This window comes from Athene noctua, chromosome 1, assembly GCF_965140245.1.
Source record: "Athene noctua chromosome 1, bAthNoc1.hap1.1, whole genome shotgun sequence".
Classification (NCBI taxonomy): Eukaryota; Metazoa; Chordata; class Aves; order Strigiformes; family Strigidae; genus Athene; species Athene noctua.
In genome coordinates this window covers 87,615,685-87,635,147 of record NC_134037.1, presented here as the reverse complement: position 1 = coordinate 87,635,147, position 19,463 = coordinate 87,615,685, and the positions used below count along the sequence as shown (strand labels likewise).

The 19,463-nt window shown below is 40.5% G+C and overlaps 2 protein-coding genes across 2 annotated transcripts in view; one reads left to right on the top strand and one right to left on the bottom strand.

The window, feature by feature from the left end:
• The window catches only part of GREM2 (gremlin 2, DAN family BMP antagonist), a 39,347-nt gene extending 32,837 nt beyond the window's left edge, over positions 1 to 6,510 (top strand). Inside the window, exon 2 of the mRNA XM_074925471.1 lies at positions 4,063 to 6,510. Coding sequence (XP_074781572.1) covers positions 4,064 to 4,570 — 507 coding nt within the window. The 5' untranslated portion in view covers position 4,063 and the 3' untranslated portion in view covers positions 4,571 to 6,510. The remainder of the gene's footprint in view (positions 1 to 4,062) is intronic.
• Positions 6,511 to 10,153: 3,643 nt separating this feature from the next.
• The window catches only part of FMN2 (formin 2), a 166,245-nt gene continuing 156,935 nt past the window's right edge, over positions 10,154 to 19,463 (bottom strand). Inside the window, exons 17-18 of the mRNA XM_074896831.1 lie at positions 13,637 to 13,718; positions 10,154 to 12,212 (exon numbers count right to left, since the gene is read on the bottom strand). Coding sequence (XP_074752932.1) covers positions 12,186 to 12,212; positions 13,637 to 13,718 — 109 coding nt within the window. The 3' untranslated portion in view covers positions 10,154 to 12,185. The remainder of the gene's footprint in view (positions 12,213 to 13,636; positions 13,719 to 19,463) is intronic.

The following is a 19,463-nucleotide window of genomic DNA, read 5'->3' as shown; positions in this document are numbered from 1 at the left end:
AACCAGAGGAAATGGTGGAGCAGTCACTTAGCAGAGATGAGTGCTGCTGTTACCTTCTGCCCTCTCGTTCCCACCATAGCACCCACTTCTGCATTGGGGCACTTCTCCAAAGTGATGCACTTGAATTCTGAGGTCAAATCCAATACTCCAATTCCCAGAGAAGTTCCCTAACCACGAAACGATAGGCTATTTTGGGGGTTACACTGCTGCGTGTCCTGCTCCGGAGCTGGATTGCTTTCAAGAATGCATGAGTTATAGGGCCAGAAGGTCGGTATGCAAGAGGGAGCCTGCCTTGGTAGTTATTTTATGTTACACAGTAATTGGATACAAACAAGAAATAAAGCTAAGGACAGACGCAGTGATCCTGGGTCTTTCCCTCTTAGCTGTGTGCCCTGACCTCGCTGGATTACAGAGCTGGATCTTGGTGTTCTTCCCTCCTAGGCCAAGTATTTTTTACGCTCCTGGGTATTTGATAGCCCAGCTCCAGCATGACGGGTTTGATGAGTTTATGAACTCATACATGATGCTGATTTCCTCATCTCAAAGAGATAAAAACTTAGCAGGTGAAATGTTAACATACAGCTAGGCCTTGTTTGGTATCTAGTCAAAGCTGAAGTTGTTTTCTGCATCAGCTCACATGCTGGGAAAAAAGGGCGGGGCGGAACTGGCAGCAACTGGCAGTGATGCTTGAAGAAGCTGAAAACTCTCACACAGGAGCTTCTACCAGCTCTGCCATGGGGAGCCCCCCAGTGCATCAGAAACGGTGGGCCCAGGCTGGCGTTTGTGCAAGTTTTAGAGGCATTGGTCTCCTGAGGCAGTTCTCACTTGCTTGGTCTCAGCCACATGCTGTTCAATTCTGTGACATCTAAGTAGGACAGAACTGCCCTGTTCTTGCCAGAAGCCAGATTCTCCTCTAGTACGCTTTGTGTTTCTTCTCATCCTGCTCTGTCTGCAGACAGGCAGCCTTCACCATGTTGTTTGCATTCAGACTGAGCTTACCAGAATGTTCTGTTTCTCTGAGAATACCGGGGTTTTTCTTCTCTTTGCATGTGAGCACTGAAAATATATGTATTCCTTGGCATGTTGCTGGCACCAGGTGACCTTGTTTGCACCCTTACTTGCTTGAATAGGGGGTTTGTGTACCAGGGCTTAGAAAGGGGTGATTTGCAGGCTAGTAAGGGGCAACCCTGTGATTAGAAATTCCACGATTTGACAGGATGCACATTTGACCTGCAAGTGTTAAATAGATTATTATTCTATTATGTAAACATTTTAAGGTACAAGTTTGATAAGGATCAATGACAGATATAGGTGGTGCGTTCCCACCTGTCTGTAGAAGTACTTGCTAACATGTACTGCAGTGTTTGGTTTATAACCTTACAATAGTGGCTTTGATTAATAATGCTTTATTAGTTATAAACATAGACTTACTGAATAAATCCTACTTACTCTGTTGAATGGCTCTCCATGCCTACATAAAACTATTTCAGTAATTAGAAAGCCACTATATTTCTTCATATTGTAGACTTTGAGTTGTTAGCTCTCTGTCAACTTTCCTTAATTCCTACATAGGATTTCTACTTGACCTCATCCTTGACATGAAAGGGAAACAGTTTCAACTTGCATTTTGTGATAAGAAAATGTGGACGTGTCAAGACCGGGTTTCCCAAAGAAAAGAGGAAGGGGTGGGGGAAAGAGTCTGTCTCTCCTTCTGATGTGCCTCTGGCTTGTACTGTACTCTTTCCCTCAGGACCAGAGAAATGAGACAGGAGAGGTGATATCCCTTATGAAAAGGACTGCCCCCCGCCGCCAAAGGACAGTAGAGTTATCACAATTACTTTGTGAGCTTGCATTTCAAGAGAAGAGTAGAAGAGTACACCTGAGGAGTGTTGGCATACAGCATCTTGTGGAGAGCTCACCTCTGTCTTTTTCTAGATGTAGGCTTGTAACTCCTGGGGTTTGTTCTCCCCTTTCTATGTAAAACACAAACCAGTGGGGATCAGTTGTTTTATCCACTACTGAAATGTAGCCATCAGTGCAGAATAACATGGGAATGGTTTGAAAGGAAGCATGGAACACTATATTCAACTGAAACTAATTACCTGATTAGGTTTTGGCCTGGCTGTGTGGGTTGACATCCAATGATCTTGGCGACAATACCTGTGAGCAAAGCCAAGTCTAGTCTTGCTTCATTTAAAGACTCTGGACAAAACATCTGGGCTTGTGCGCTGAATGCTAAGCAGTGTGAAAATAGGCCACTGATTTAAAGTACCCATGGCCGCAATGGGTGTCAGTGGGCAGCTGGCATGGTTGCAGATGAATGAGCTTCTTTGGACTTTAGACATACTGGTTTTCGTTTAAAGGTGGTTCTGTTTCAATCACAGAGTCTGGTGAAATTTAACTCTGCAGCAGAACATCCTCCATTTACATCCATAGGATTAGCACTTCCCTTTCCTTCAGCACTTCAAACTTCTCCCCTTAGAAATCTGGTCAAATCCTGACACTGAGATCTCATAAACTTAGGAAATCGTGTAAAGGTATGTTATCTCACTTAGTCTGCCACAGTAGTTCCTTCCCTTTATCTCCATGGGGGTGAAATACATTAGGTCTGCTTTATTAAGTGAGAAGTACTTGTTCTTGCTGTTGTCTTCTTTGCTCCAAACATTTTTTTATCTGTTGGTGTCTGTTTGGAAAATGGCATGTTTTCATGTTAGGATACCTATGCAACGTCTCCGGTGTCTACAGTGTTCAACATACCTATATTTGCCTGTGCAGTGGTATTTTTTTGTCTTGGCATCACTCTATAGGGAAAAAAATCATTACTTGCAAGGATCTGAAGATTTTCTGGGAAGAGATGGATAGTCTTTCAGCTGTTATAAAAATGCAGTCCGTTAAGAACAAAGGTGAGCAGAGCACTTTTAGAAAGGCTTGAAGTGTCCTTGCCTCTGAAGTGGAAGTTTCTGGGCTGCACTCACTTCTGGCAACCTAGAGACCCTCTTTTCTCCCTTTCCAGGGAGAATGAGGTGAAATGAACTGTCAAATGAGTTGTGGCAGTTCACTGGTGAGCATCGAGTTTATGAGGAAATTTAGTATGTCTATTCTGATATCCTGGAAGTGCATCGAAACACATTACTAAAATGAATTGGACAAGTGGTTGATTAAAATCCAAGAGCTGGTAAGAGATGCTCCACAGAACAAGAAATCTTAATAGACAACTGTAGGAAAAAATATTTTTGCCAACTGGCTATTTTAACCTAGCAACTGGCTTATTCCTTAACTCTCCTATTCCTTAACATCTAAAATAAATACTGAATTCTCTCCTGTTTACAAACCTTCTTAAACCATTTGCCTAAGAGGCGTTGCAATAATGAAGTCCTCAAAGTTGTGTTTAAGCATTTCCTCTTACTGCAAGAATAAATCCATCAAGTTTTCGGCCTCCCACAAAGACAACAAATGCAAGTCTGTAAGTGCCATAAAAGCCCCAAGAAACTTCAGAAGCAATTTAAAACAATAAAAATATGCTTTTGGACACCTCTCAGTACTTCTGTGTGGAATGAGGCTGGGCAGTGACTCGGGGGCTGGAGAGGCAGGCGGGAGTTCACCTTGTGTAACCTGGTATTCCCTGCCTCTACCGCCACCATCCCCCAGTCAGCTGTGACAGTATTGGCAGGAGTCTCCTGAGCCTTTGCTAGCCAGGAGCTTGCCCAGCTGTTTGGCCCAGGATTTCATAGAGAAGGAGGAAACCTTTCTGGCTGAAGCTTCAGTAAAATCACTGCGTCAGCGATCAAAGCAGCAGTGTCCCCATGGGGGAAAAAAAGTAGTTGGAGAGCTTGGGAGGCAGGGGGAGGGGGCGCAGGGGGGGAGCAGTGTGACTTTCCACAGGGCCTGGCCACTTCATGATAAATAATCACCCTAGAGTAGAGCTAATCTCCTAGGAAAAGTGGTGGGATTACAGAGGCGGCAAAATCTCCACTTCTAAAAGCATGCGTAAGTTCAACTCCATTACAGTTCTGTGGTTTGAAAATGTATCTCTCCTAACAGCTACTTGTGTTGCCATTGCAGGATGATTTGGAAATTTGCCTTGTCCGTTTTTCTGATGGCAGCACTGGTTCAAGTAACAGACACCAGGAAAAACCGTCCCGCAGGCGCCATTCCCTCCCCTTACAAAGACAGCAGCAGCAACCACTCAGAGCGGAGGCAGCAGCTGAATAAGGAGGTGCTGGCCTCCAGCCAGGAGGCCCTCGTGGTCACCGAGAGGAAGTACCTCAAGAGCGACTGGTGCAAGACACAGCCTCTGCGGCAGACTGTCAGCGAGGAGGGCTGCATAAGCCGCACCATCATCAACCGCTTTTGCTATGGGCAGTGCAACTCCTTCTACATCCCACGGCATGTGAAAAAGGAGGAGGAATCCTTCCAGTCCTGTGCTTTCTGCAAGCCACACAAGGTCACCTCTTCGACCGTGCAGCTGGAGTGCCCTGAGCTGGACCCACCTTTCCGACTTAAGAAAATTCAGAAGGTCAAGCAGTGCCGGTGCATGTCTGTGAATCTTAACAACTCAGGCAAACTGTGAGAGCAGGCGTGTAGCTACGGCTTGGTGTTGTCCCCATCAGATTTACCGCTGCCTCTTCTCTCCCACTGAGCAGACTGTCCATTTTTTGGTTCGTTTCTTCTTTTCCTTTTTTTTTTTGTGTTTTGTTTTCTTTCAGGAGGCATCTCTCCAGCAAGGAAAGGCTCCTTGTCGCTTGCCTACTGGAATAATGCTTTTTAATGGGCTGTGTTAGGCACTTCACCATAAAGTTTCATTGTATTTCTATTATCATCTGGTGGTTGAATCTTCTGGAGTGGAGCAGGCTCCCAGAAGTTGGGATTGATCATCTAAGTGACCAGTTGGCTGAATCCAGCATTAAATGTTTCCACTGTGTGGAGTAAAGCCCTCTGCCCTACACTCCAGTCCCCTCCACAAGACGAGAACGCCTTCCCCATGCTTTGGTCCGGAGTGTGCTGCTCATACTTGGAAGTGCTGTGGTGCTGCCCAGGTCTGGGGGATGCAGATGAGGGAGAGTAACGAGGAGTAATGTGCAAAAAGCAAGTGAGACTCTCCAATGAGGCTCATCTCTTTAGGACAACTTTAATTGTGCAATGACAAACGGTTCAGGGGTTGTTGTCTGAATGGCAGATAAGAAGCGAGGGGAAGAGGGCGAGGCACTGGGTCAGCCGCTGTGACCACAGAGCAGACTGAGGGTGGGTTCTGATGCTGTTGTGGTTAGAGTATATTGAACACGTGGTCTCTACAGCCGTGTTTATTTTGTAACCTAGCTATAGTAAACAGCTGTTTAAAGTATTATAGACCTAGCCATGTATATTTTTCTTGTGGCAGAATATGCCAGAGATTAAAATAATGTTGAGTAAGAGATTTGGTTGCTAGGTCAGCTGCCTGGCTTAAAATGGACATGGTTGAACTAGGCTTTTGGTAGGGTTTTGTGTGTTAGATATATGTGTGTTTCTTACTCCAAAAAGGACAACATCATTTATGACCTTATATTTATGCCTGCTCAGACCGGGGAAGGTGGGAGTGTAGTGGGGGAGGAGCTGAGAATACTCAAGGGAACGATGTTTCCCTTAAAGCATAAAAGCACTGTCGCTCGAAGGACAAAATTTGGTCATTGCTGGACTGAATACAAAAGCTACATCAGTGTCATCAGGTTTTGGGAGTGGTGTCTCGCCCATGATTGGAAACCATGTTAACATGTTAGTGTTAGAGGACAAACCCATCACTCAGTACTGCTGGGATGGGTCACAGCTGTAGGAACAGGGAGAGAGTAAATTGTAATTGCTACAGTACTGGTGGTCCTCTCAGTTTTTGAGTCCTACATAATCAGTGTTGGTGAACACTTGCAGTTCATTTAAAATCATACTATGTTGTTATTCAGTTGATGGAGTTTAGCGTGTCCTGTATATCCCATTTGCTGCAGTTCTGATCTGTATTAGTCCCAGCTATGTCTCAAGACAAACCATCCCCTTCCCCCAAACCAAAGCCCATGCGCGCTCAATTGTCTGAAGCTTACAAATTAAAAATGACACGCCGACTCCCTGATGCATGTCTCACAGTTCAGCATCTGCATCTAGTGAAACCAGCTTTCTGCGGGAGCCCTTTCCCGCCAGCCTCTTCACATGCAGCCCCTTTGAGGGGTTAACGTGTTTTGCACTCTGGCCAGCCAGGGGTTCAGTGCCACAGGTCTCTATTATGTGAGACAGGCTGCTCTAAGAGGCTTTTGGGACTGAGCTCCGCGAGAGCTCACCAAGCGGTTTATGGGGATTGGCACGGGCAGGATGAGGTTGGCTGGTCTGTTAGCCCTATTACATGAACAGCCATGGCTTTTCTGCTGTGATCTTTCAGCACGCCAGGAGTGCACAGGGAGACTCCTCGCGCAGGGATTGCTGTGGAGACTGTCACTGCTGCACCGCCACAGCGCCGTGCCAGCCACCAAATGGGCACAGTTCATCTATGCTTGAGGGTGTTGGGGTGGGTGGGGTGGGGATGAAGGTGTCAAAAGCTATAATCTACTAAGACTCCATGGATCACAGTCTCCTCTTGAAAGAAATGAACTGAAAGTCGGGCGTTTTGGACTAGAGAGAGAAAAGCACCCTAGTAACTTCAGTTAAAAAAAATGTGCAAGATTCTTTATCTTTAAGCTATGCCCTGCCTGGGTTTTCACCAGTTTGCAATATGAATATGCTGCAGCTTAAAGCTCCTTCTAGGAGCTGTGTTTATGTAAAAACTGGGTTGAGCTTGTAATGGTTAAAACTGTATTTAATTTTTGTTTTATAAATGAAAACAAAAAATGAAGAAATGCTTTAAGTATAATGTAATTATTTTATAGGTCTACTATTAAATTATAGATTAAATAATAAAGTTACTCTAGGGTTATATGGCATTCAGGTGTACGGGCTTTGCTTCAACACCTTGTGTCCAGCTCCTCTCTAATCAGTATATTCTCTGTCTTCCTTTTGAACCTACCCGATACAGGTAAATGATGGCTCACCCTTTCAGCTTGGGAAAAACCTACCTACTTCTTCCCTTGTCATACACACCTTCCCCCTGCCCCCCACCCCCGGTAACCTGCAAGGCAAGAGGGAAGAATAAATTGCACTAATCCTAGATTCTGGAGTTGATTCTGCATGCACAAATTCTGTTTATTTTGATTAACTGACAAGATGACAACCAAAGCTCAACCACTGGCTGAACTGCTGGCATCATTTGTGGTAAGGGAAGTAACTATTACCCTGACCTAAGTGGTTTAGCTTAAAATATAGCTAGAGCCTTTTATGTAACAGGCATCAAACTACTCCTAGGGAAGAAAGAGAAAAAAAAAAAAAAAAGTATCTTAAGATATAGAGTATTTTTAATGGTGGCTATCAGCTCTTGAATCTATACACCGTATGTCTCTTCAAAGTAGGGTAGTGCTTTTTTTCTTTCCAACCCAGAGTAAAGGTAGTTTCAAAGTAATCTTGAAGGAAACCTTCAGTGAGGAAAGAGAGTTCTCACGCTGAGCGTGTACATGACTGGAAGAGATGCCTGTCATGAGTCTTGAAATAAGTGGGAGCACCTAGACCACAACTAGCAAGGGAGCTATAGCAAGCGATGGTCTTTATGGCACTATAACTAACACCTGCAGGAGCTCTCTTCTCCCTTCCCTTCCTCATCTCTTGCCAAATCCTCTCACAGTTCAGCAATTTAATGGATTTGGGGAGTTCTTTCTTTTTTTTTTTTTTTCTTTTTTTTTTTAGTAGCTGGGTTTTGAGAATTACTTTGCTGTGCTTTAGCTATCTAAGCGCGGTCAGGGACCTCTGCCCAGAATTCACAAGTGCCTCTGTCGACAGGCTCAAAAGGGACTCAGGCAGCCATTTCCTCCACTGCCCCTCTCATTTCCACCTATCTCTTAACCACTCTCCTGCTTTGCAGGTAGCTTCATTGCCCAGCACCCACCTGAACCTCTACTGTTTGTGGTACAGCCTAGGCTCCAGCTCTCCCAGCCTCTTGCTGCCCAACTCTTGAACCACCATACAAGAGGCGTATGCTGTAATCCAAAAAAAATTTCTCCTTGTGGAAGCAATCCAAGAGCAAGGCAAGTCTCGTAGGGCAGATGAAAGCAGCTTTAGGTCAGATAGATCCAGTATTTCTTAGAGTGGTGGTGTGGGACAGGGGATGGAAGGGGACAGGAAATGCTAAGCTCTAACCATGGAAGTGCCATGTTGGCAGGGCCCAGTTTGGACTTAGTGACAAATAAAGTTTCTAAGAGTTTAAATTTGAGCCGCAGCTGGGAATAAATGAGAAAAGAGTGTTGACTCTACAGGGATCCTTTATCTTCAGGAAAAGACCATCTTTTTGAGGCAATGGACTTGCCATTGGATGCCTTTAGAAGTAGGTTGGATGAATGTCAGGTACAGCACTGGTACAGGTGGGTCTGTCATAAGAGAATGGCTTGGAAAACCAGTTCTGTAACATGAATCCCATTTGACTGATGGGTGGCAGACCTGAATGGTGTGGGGCATGGTTTTCTGTCTCCTCCCTTTGCTGACCTGTCACACTATCCTCAGAAAAGCTCAACTCCATCTGTTTTCACTCATTCTGTCCATAGTCGTTTAACTTTGATGTAACTTAAGTAACTGATATAATGGACTTGGCACAAACTCAGCTTTGCTTATTAACCTACAGAATGCAACAAAATAATTGCAATGCAAAGACTTGCTATATCTTCTCTCAGTGAAATTAGGAACTGCCTCCAACTCTTTAAGCACATCATTGAAAAACTGGGCAAGAAAAAATGCCAGTCTATGGAAGATGACGTAACTTGTATTCCCACTGCCACTGTTGGTTAATACTTAACCAAGTTTTGGAAGTGCTCTGGGATGATGAAAGGTGCTACAAAAAAAAGCTAACCACTACTGTGTCATGAAACGTGACTAAGTACCATGCTTCTGAAAGGCTTTAATTTGGAAGCAAGAGAACATGAATTTTAGCTCCTCATAAAAAACACAGACTGTTAGTAAGTCACATCTGCTGCTCAGGTATGAAAGTCCTTATTTAGCTGCTGCACTTGTTTAAGTAACAGTGAGTGATACATGGTGTTGGTGATCAACAAAGGCTCCGAATTTTGTCCACGAGAACTCATGTAGGACTACAGCCAACTCAAAGTGCAGTATGCTTGATGTTGCAGTAAATGGGTGGAGAGGGGACCAGTGGGATGTGTGACCTCTTTAAAACACACCTAAAGAAAAAGAACATTAGTCCAAAATTCTGTAAAATGCTGAGTGCCACTGAAAAAAAAAAAAAAAAAAGAGCAGCAGTGAAACTTATGCTGGGAATCCACTCTGGGAGTGCTGTGGGTGAACTCCGGTGCTGCACATAATGGGCTACTTCACTTTTTATGGACGTTTGAAAACAGGCTGAAGAGAAGCTACATAAAAGAGAGACATGTTTAACCAAAGAGGTTGGGCCTGAGTAAAATGAAAGAGGAAAGCCTATGTAGCAGCTTGTATCTTCAGATCATAACAATGGTATCACCAGCTGCAGTCAGCCTTTGACACTGCTCTTCAGAGAGAAAGGTTTGCAAAGAACTTTTAGCATCCATGTTGCAGATCAGTGAAAAGGGTAGTATGTATGTATGTGACAGTCCTACCAGATTGCTGGGCAACACTTTAATGATATAAAACATATCTATATCTATAAAAAGACATTGCAATATGCAGATAACACTTTTTAATGCATGTTTTTTCCCTAATCGCAATTTCATGAGGCTGTTACGTAGAAAGTATTAGTAGGAACGGGTTACAAACCTGAGCTAAATACACTACTAGAAGGCGTGCACAAGCCAGAGAAGTGAGTGATACATCGAGTCTGACTGACTCTGAAGCTCCTCGCTACCACCACCTGGGGAAAAGGTACTATATCCACATAACTGGGAATTACTGTCATTATGCTTCCAAAAGGCAAGGAAAGAGAAGCCCCACATCCACCAATCCCCTCACAAAGGTTTTTTCTTGATCACAGGAGCCTGAATGGGATGTGGTGCTTAGGGATCAAACAGCTGCTAGCACTACAGCATAGCCTGACATTGAAGAGAGAAGGCAGTTATTTTGTTATTATTCCTTTTATTTTCATATAAATTAACATTCTAAAAAAATTGAAATAGAAACACTAAATACAGTATTGCACATAGTGATCTTTGTTAGATGATCTGTTTCGTTTAGTATAGTAATTACATACTGTAGGTACTGAAGGGAACAGGAAGGCTACAAATGAAAACATGCTACTGTATCCTTGCACTTAGGAGCAAAGTTAAGAGGAAAAGACTATTGTTTACATAAATACAAACATGGATTTGAATCAGTGCCATTAAAATAGCTTTATTTTTTAAAGTTTTTTCCATAAGTTAGTTGTAACAGCAAATAATCTCTTCACTTCCCCAAATAGTAATGTTACTCCCATCAACACAAAATTTTAGAACTCCATTCTTGGTAATTTATATCCCTGACAGAAATTATTACAAGTACAGATTTTCACATAGGTTTGTCAGCAACAGGAGACTTGCTTTTCACATAGTGAAAAAACCCATCTTTTCTAGTGCTTGGTATACGTGAAGAATAACAGATTCCTGAGGTCATATTTCGCACTTCCTTTTATGACACCCTGTAGGGTATATTAGCCTCTGGACAGCTAGGAATGTCTTTTGATGTGCTAGATTAGACAGGGAATAACCCAACCCAGCAGGTTAGAGCTCATTTGCCTTACCCCAGTGTCTTTCAGGCTCCAAGGTTGTGAGCATATGCATCCAATTCAGCTGCACACACAGTCTGCTTTCAGGAAAAGTGCGCTTTGAAAGAAAAATGTTATCAAACAGGCTGATTGGTTTGGCGTTCTTAAATTAGAACTGGAGGAAGGGGTTGTTATTGGTTGAGCAGATCAAAACTGATATAGTAAATTCTGGTTTGCAAATAGAAATTAAGGATGTGGTCTAAAATGGAAGCCCTAAGTCACAGATTTCAATCACTAACCTCCTAGTCAGGGACACTGAAAGCCTGGAGGAAAAGTCTGCAATTCTGTTAAGTGTGAAATTGATGTCAATTAGTTGGTAGTCTATGTTCTGTCACTAGAATTGGCTACTGTTTTCCATAAATGTCAATCCCCATGTGCATCTTTTAATGGCTCTCTAAAGGAGTTTTAAATTAACTGTAAAGCTAATTCCAAAAGGGAAGTCATGTACATGTGGCCAAAAGCCTGTCTGACTTAAGTGATCCGCAGTTAAAACTATACTATACCCTCTAAAGTTCATGTAAAAGTATTAGCTGCTTTATATAATAACAAACTATAACAGCCAAATCTCTCATACTCTCTATCATACTCTGTGCTTTTCTGCATTTTCCTGCTTTTCTTTTTTTTTTTTTTTTTTAAATTCTGGATTTCTGACCCCCATACCACCTGGCATTCACTATCTGGCAAAAGATGAAGTAAAAGTATGCTGCCTTATCGATTTTAAAGATAGTTACAGTAAACATCTTGTTCCACAAATATTTAGTCATGGAGGGCAACCAAACAAGTTGGGAAAGCATTGATTATACTGTATAAACAGCACTTAACGATTCAAAATACAAACTACAAATGCCAACGTGAAACGGATACAAACAATTCACTAGGAGTAACATTTCTTTCCCTAATCTAAGTGCAGTGCCATGAAGTATTTGTGTTAGACAGATGTTGCCAGTAGGAATGGAAATGTTTTACATATCGAGTAGCATTCTTACGAAGTTCAACTTAATGCAATTTTCAGCATGTTCAGAACTAATGCAGATGCTGGTTTTGATGCATGCTGACTTGGCCTATTTGTAATATACCATACACTTTACAAAATGTAATTTTTGAGTGGCAAAGGAGATATAAAGTACGGGGAAGGTGTTCCAAGTCCATACCTAGTCTATTGCTGGGCACTCCATTAAAGTGATCACATTCATGAATGAATGTACAATAACACATCAATTGGTAGAAAACTCTAGAGAACAAAAAGTGAATTCAAAAAGGTCAAGAAAACAAATGATCAGGATGATGTAGTTTCCTTCCCCCTCACTCCCCACCCACAGGCATGTTGAGTCTTGGTAACCAGGTAACAATGGCTTTTACTTTTCTTCTCTCAGATTTTCATACTTATCTTTGCTTTCTGAAAAATAAAATAAATTTTAAAAAGCAGAAAATTGAGTATACATAAAACCACCTCACACAAATATGAACAGCACAGAAATACAAACGCTAATGTTCAATTATACTTACTGTAGAAATGACCACAAATAAATTTCCTTTGAAGCTAAAACTGAAGTAGACTGCAGCTACACACTGCTTGTGAAATATTTTTGTTTACTTTCCTTTTCACTCTATCAAATTTTCAGTAACACTGAAAGTTGCAGTTTCAGTGCAAATAATAATAATACAGAAATAATTAAGCCTCTAGTTATTTCTTAAAAAAAAAAATCTCTCAGTGTCTTTACATACAGCAAGTTATAGGTGAGATGGAGAAATCTAAATCAGTGTTAGTTTTTTTGGGGACTTTTTTGGAAATAACATCTTGATCCAGTTTCATATAAAAGTGATAAAATCTACTTTATCATTCCTCACCAAGCTGTTACTCTATTTACATTTCTTGTGGCACTAAGCACAGCTAACTCTCTCTAAATGTTCTGAATAAGAAACAATAAATGCAAAATGATTTCTTCACGTGTCAGATTATGTTACTTAGAATACAGTAAATTACCACCTGCTTCATTTCAAGGATGTGTCACAGTAACATAGCCACAACTACAAAGCACAAAAGAATTAAATCATGCTGGAGGGGAACAGACAGGGACACAGACACATGAAAAAAATCTTCTGTTACAATTTTTTACAAATATAATTGATGGGCAGTTGCTACAAGTATAATATTAATGTGAGGTGCCAGATTAATTTTTCATTAGAGGAATATCTGTTTTCTGTAAAATCAGTCACGATCCTAGCGATGCTTAGGCAATCATAGTGGAAAAGTTTCGTTGAATGACTAGAATTACTCCTCCACTATGTCTTTAAAGTTATTTATTTGTTTTCAGAAGAATGGTGAGAACACAGTATTATCTTTTTCTAATATTTTTATTCCAAGCAGATCCAGATCAGTGGAACAGAATCCACTAGTATTTCATACAGGGATCCAACTTGAAAAATGTGTACCTATCACAATTCTTCCTTACATTTTGTAACTGTAGAAAGAAGAGTGAATACTGACTGAATAAGCTTGAGACTGAAACTGCCTTTCTGCCTTCTAGTTACATCCCACACCAAGACTGGGATGCAGAGAGATTGGCAGGGTGGGGCAATAATGCACTGCTCTTGCTTGTGCTACATCTGTTTTGTGGAATAATATTCATAGGCAGCGTTCAAGTTTGTTAATCTAACACCTTCTATAAAAATGATAAACATTAAAAAAAACCCCAACAAAACAAAAAAACCCCCCAACAGAACAAGAAAGTTCATTAAGAATAATATGCCTATAAAACGCAAAGAGAAGAAGGTAGAACGAGTGGGGGGAACAGAAGTATCGCTACAGTTTTTACTTACAATTCCAGAGTCATGTTTTGGTCTTATATTGTATAGCGACTTCCCCTTTTTCTGCCTGCAGACTTCCTCTGCTTCTTTAACTCTGAAGAGAGACAAAATTTATAAATAATCCTGTAGACCAAATCCATTTCCAAAGACATTGAAGTATATAATTTACAGATTTAGGCCTCAGGACACAAGTGGATAACCTTATTCCCTTATTTTATTAGCATGCTGCACAAAACAGCACTTGCATTCTGTGGCTGTTGTTGCCATACCATCAGACTCTGAATAATCAACATCATAATCAATTCTAGTTATAAAAGCAATCCGTACTTAACTGTAGTTGAAGATTCAAATGTATCAGGATTTAAAAATACACTGGATGACATAAGTTTACCTTTCAGAGCATTCATACCAAACACTAAGAAAGCTCCCTCTCTTTTTATGACTTCATCCATTCCCAACCTTAGTACCTCAACTAAAATTTAAACAAAGTTTCTCCCAAAGCTATCTTCCCTTTCGCCCAATTTTGTTTGTATTTAAAATGTCAAAATAGCCTAACCTCAATTTTCAGTCTTCACTCTCTAACTTAAGATAAAAATGGAAAATTGCCACAAACACACAACATGATTTACAACCAAGGTAGTGCATGTCACTGCACACAACTCTTTCTTCCCAAAGCTAAGGGTGAGCAGCAAGTCTTACATGACATCACTGGGGATGAATGCACTCAGGCTGCTTGGATGTAGAGAGAAGCAGGTTCCAGAACTGAGGGTCTATTTCTTGGTGCTTCCTGACTTGGCAAACAGTACCAAATCAGGGCCTTGTGAAATGCCACCAAATGCCACATTTCTGAGGAGATATACATCCTTTTTGTCATGTAGATAGGGAACAAACTATAAAAGGCTGAGGACTATACTCGGACTGGGAGCCTGCCAGAATCGGTCTGGTGGGTTCAATGGCATGCTGTAAAATGTTTCTTTACCATTTTTACTCATTTTGTAGATGAGCCTTACAAACACACATGGTTATTAAAACACTGATAATACAGATTTAAGTTATGAATTCTCTGAGCTTCAAAGACTTACTTTCTATATGATGGTATTAACTGGTGAGAGATGTGTAATTTTTTTTATGAGAGAATATTATTTATAAATATGAAAGTAGAAAATAAAAATGTAACTCCTATATTTGCTTGCTCTTGCCAACAATATAGACTTTAGATGGCACATACTCTGCCTTTTCATCATTATCCAACAGTGAAAAAAAACTCCAACAGTAAAATGATATTGAAGAAACGATATATCCTTGGCTGGTTCCTTGCGGTTCATCTCCAAACCACTTGCATGTCTGCTATTTCACTGAGGGCAATGTGAGAATCAGACTCTGTGTCACTATTATTTTTAAATATTTTTTGTGTGTGTGGTAAGGGCCAGATTTTGAAAGACTCCAGCTGGGTCTGCTAAGCACATTAAAAAAACTGCCTTCGCATTCATCGCTCCTTTATCCAACTTCACCAGACACACCTCGTTCTTTTCATAAGTTTCAAATTTATACTTTCAAAAATTAATTTAAATGTCAGTTCTTTTCCAGCACTTCCAACAAGCTGCTCTCTTCATTTGATGGCCTTATATTTTATTAATGTAGGAAGACCTTTATGTGCACAGGTGGGGAAAAAAAAGGCTTTGAAACCTATTATTTTCAAGATGTAACACTTTCTATCTGAGTGCAAATCAGATAGATTGCTGCAGCATAATATAGAACAAAAATGTCAAACAGCCAAGTAATTCACCTTTAAAATGTATTTAAATAGATTCAGTAAAAGTGGCAGCCAAAATGTGGTGATGGCTTTAAATAGAAGCTTATGGGAATGATATAGAATGAAGTAAAATTCAAACACATTTTCCTAAAATGCCACCTTTTCTTCTGCTTCATGTCTACGTCCATCTGAAGGAGGAAAAGTGTCTGTGACACTGATCTTCCCATGATCTTTTCCAAACAGTGAGACAGATTCCAACCCACCAAAAGCCACTCTTACAAAGTCAAATATGGAATAACACAACTATCATATAATTTCTTTTTTTTTTTTTTTTTTTTTTTTCCAAATACAGCTATAGCTGGCTCCTTTCACTGATAGATATAATTTAAATAAGAAAATTAAATGTTGCTTGGGAGTAAATCCTGGATCAAATGCTGGGGACTGTACAAGTACTACTGAGGTTATCAAAATGACTGTTTTATAGAAGCAATGTAATATATGCAGGTATTCAGACTACTACTCATGCAAATGACAGCATATGTAACATACAAAAATATTTACTAAGCCAGTTCATACAGATCCAGATGTTATTTTCAGGAAATGTCAGGGAATCTTTAGTTCCATTCTTAGTCCCATCTAAATATCCCCCTTCCAGGACAGATTACCCACTGCTTGCCTAACATACCAGGTCATAAGACAGCACAGCTCTCTCTGGGGCTCACGTTAATTCAAAACAAAAATCCTCATACAGAACGGAACTGTTGATAATGCAGTGATAGGGGTTATTTTCTTAAAAGCAGTCCCTGTTAAGTAGCACTGTCAGTGTAACATCTCTAAATGTTCTGCTTCTATTAGAGAAATAGCTATTTAGAGAAAAGCTGTCTCTGCTTGAAACAGTGAAATGCTAATAACAGTGCCACTCTGTGAGGAAGTCAGAACTTCTGTCCCCCTTAGATTGCGCTTGAAAAAATGATCCACAACCTCCAGACTGATAAATGATAACCTTAAGCTCGTGCTACCCATTTTTCTAGGATTATGTAAGAGGTTCTGGTCTCACTATTAAGGTTGCAATCCTCAAGTTTTTGGGAGCTTTCATGAAATTCCTTGGAGTTTAAACCCATTTATTCATACCGACGGGAATGCAGAAGATGAGAAGCATTACTCCCTAATGTACTTAAGACAAAGCTGAGAGCTAGCAGCCGCTCAGTTCCAGTTCCAACCATATCACTGAATCACTGTGTGGGTTTGGGACAGCTTACTGTCTCTTGGCCCCCACCCTGCTCTCTATGCAGGAGGATTCAAGTGGTTGAATAGAGCCTCACTGAAGCCAATACAATCTATATATATGATTCTTCAGAAAGAAATGTCCTTAGAAATGTAAAGATAACACACCAAAGGCTCATTGTTGGGAGGCTTAGTTTATGACCATGTTAAAAATGAAAGCATGGGGAACTGTATAAATCTACAGCTGTATCTATGAAAGAATTTTATCCACCAGACTGGTGAAATACAGAGACAAAGGCAATCATTAGACTTCTGCAGTGCTACATCAAAAACCATTGGAACTGGTATCAATTTCTAGAGTGTGCAAGTGTATTTTCTGAAGACTGATCATTCAACTACATTAGGATTTTATTAAATGTAAAATTAAAATAACCTACTCCTTCTGGAAGAGCAAAAGTATGTGTTTTGATATGAACACAGTACCATTTAAACTGGAAGATCTAGAAAAGGAGACAAAAGATTACCTTTGAAGTAAGGGCAATAGTCTTAATTCAGTTGAAAAATAACTTTTAATTGCCACTGGCAATTTCTTCTCTACTTCTTAGGTTTTTTTTCCACTGGCCCTAAATGATGCTTCATCTTCCCAGTCATTAAACTAACAAGATTTAGGAAAAAAACTTGCTTCTGTCAACTCATGCCTGGTTCAAGTTGTATTTATCACAGTGGCAAATTCCTGCCTACCTTTCTCTTGCTCAGGCTTTTCCTGCCCTACCTCCCATTGACTTCAGTGAGACTCCGATCAGTGTGGAGGTGCAAGATAATAACCTAAGACCAAAAGGGGCAAAACCTCTATGAACCCTAGTGGTTATATCAAGAAGACTGGGTTAACCATTCAACTATGAGTTGTTAGAGCCTCATGAAGAAATTAATGGATCTAATTCAATACTGGGAGGAGGGAAGAGGACATTTGGAGAAAGCAATACAAGCTATGAATCTGTGAGCCTCCCAACTTTCACAAAAGGGGAAGCAATTGCAGACAATGACATACTTCCAGGCTCCAGGCCACAGTGACACTGCTGCTCTGTCAATAAAGAGCACAAAGAACATGAAACAGTTAAAAAGACATTCCTAGGAAAGGGGTAGGGATTCAATTGTCTGCCCTTTGTAGAAAGATAGGCTGCCACCGGGGGAGGCTGTGGAAAAAGTCTAAGGAAGGTGGGTGTTCCCCAGTTCCTGAGAATTATGACCCTTAGGCAAAGGCAGGCATGAGTATAGAATGATTTATTGTTCTGAAGATCTGTTTTTACTTAAACTACTTAGTTCTGTGCTACTAATACTTTCTGTCATAGAGGCTCTTTGGTCCCTTTATAGAGACATTGCTCTCAAGTGCAACCAAATACTCAGAAGCAGGACAGATAACTCAAGGCATGATCTGAGAGTGTGTAAGATGGAGGTGACAAGGGACATGGTACACTCTTGAAGAAGCCAGGTGGCATAGTTAACTTGGTGACATGTGATGGGAATAATTTGCAAGTTTACAGTGTGCTATTCTTCTTTGCTAGACTGACACTCAAACTATCTCACTTCTTTCAGTAAACTGACTTTGGTTCATTTGCTATTGACCCCTGGCACGTCTCATGTCACTTCTGGTTTAGAAGTGAGCATATCAGTTTGATAGGAAAGATAACATCAGCTACATTACCTTTAGCAATTTTTGCCTGTTACTTCTTTTCCCAAATAACTTCTTGATTTTGTCTTAATGAGAACATAATCTTACAAAAACTAGTCTTCTCAGCCTAGACAACCAAAGTTACTTAACTCCCACTGTAGCAATCTGAAGAGCAGAGATATTAACAGCAGCAGATCCAACATCAGGCCAAGGGCAGATTGTATAAATACTTATTAAGACTGTTCATAACTTGACCGCATAAATATATCTCCTTAAATATGAAATTTAGCTAAAGCATTGCTTGTGTTATTTCAGAAAGGATATACTTCCAAACAGCCCCAACAATAAGAAAACATCTAGGGAACATACAACAGTAGGCAATCCATGGATCAGTTAAAAAAAAAAAAAAGAATAATACAAGAGAATGAACAGCCAGTCACTTATAAAGTCCAAGGGTTAAGGTCTTGGAATCTGCTTCTTAATAAGATTCAGAGTCTAATAATTGTCACCCATAACAAAGAAAGTAGTTTATTTCCATCATAATAAAAATTTCTCCAGCACTTTAACCTCCTTCTACCTCATATTTATTGTGAGACAAACATATACAAACTATGAATAAGTTTAAAGATGGTCTGTAAGATGAATAAGCAAGTTACACTTTGGCACACACACAGGAAAATGAAACCAGGCATCCTTACAAACCCGAAAGACAGAGTATCGTTATCTACTTTCTAGACCAAAAGCCAGCTTGGCCACAACCTTATCAAGGCTTAGAGACTTTCTGTCATCATTCAATCCATTGCGGGGGGGGAGCCACTTTCCTGCCACTAAACATTAATAATTTTGTCTGAAGTATCTGTAGCAGACAGATTCATTTCCTACTGGCTCCATCTAGGCTTGGTAGCCTTACACTTCACTAGCAAGCACTACGACATGACAAATGTAAGCACACTGAGAAGTCTGGAAGGTTATGTGCCTTAAATAGTAGAGCTGCTCACAAAAACTTCCATAATAAACTGAGACATTAATTTTACAGTTTGACAGTATAGTTCATGAAATCCAAAAGCATTTTTCTGCAATTATTCTATATTTTTTAACATAAACAAAGCTGAGGCCAATACTTTTTATACTACTAAGAGCTTACCAGATAAATAAAAGGGGTGTTGCCAAAATATTTTATGTAGGTTTGGAGA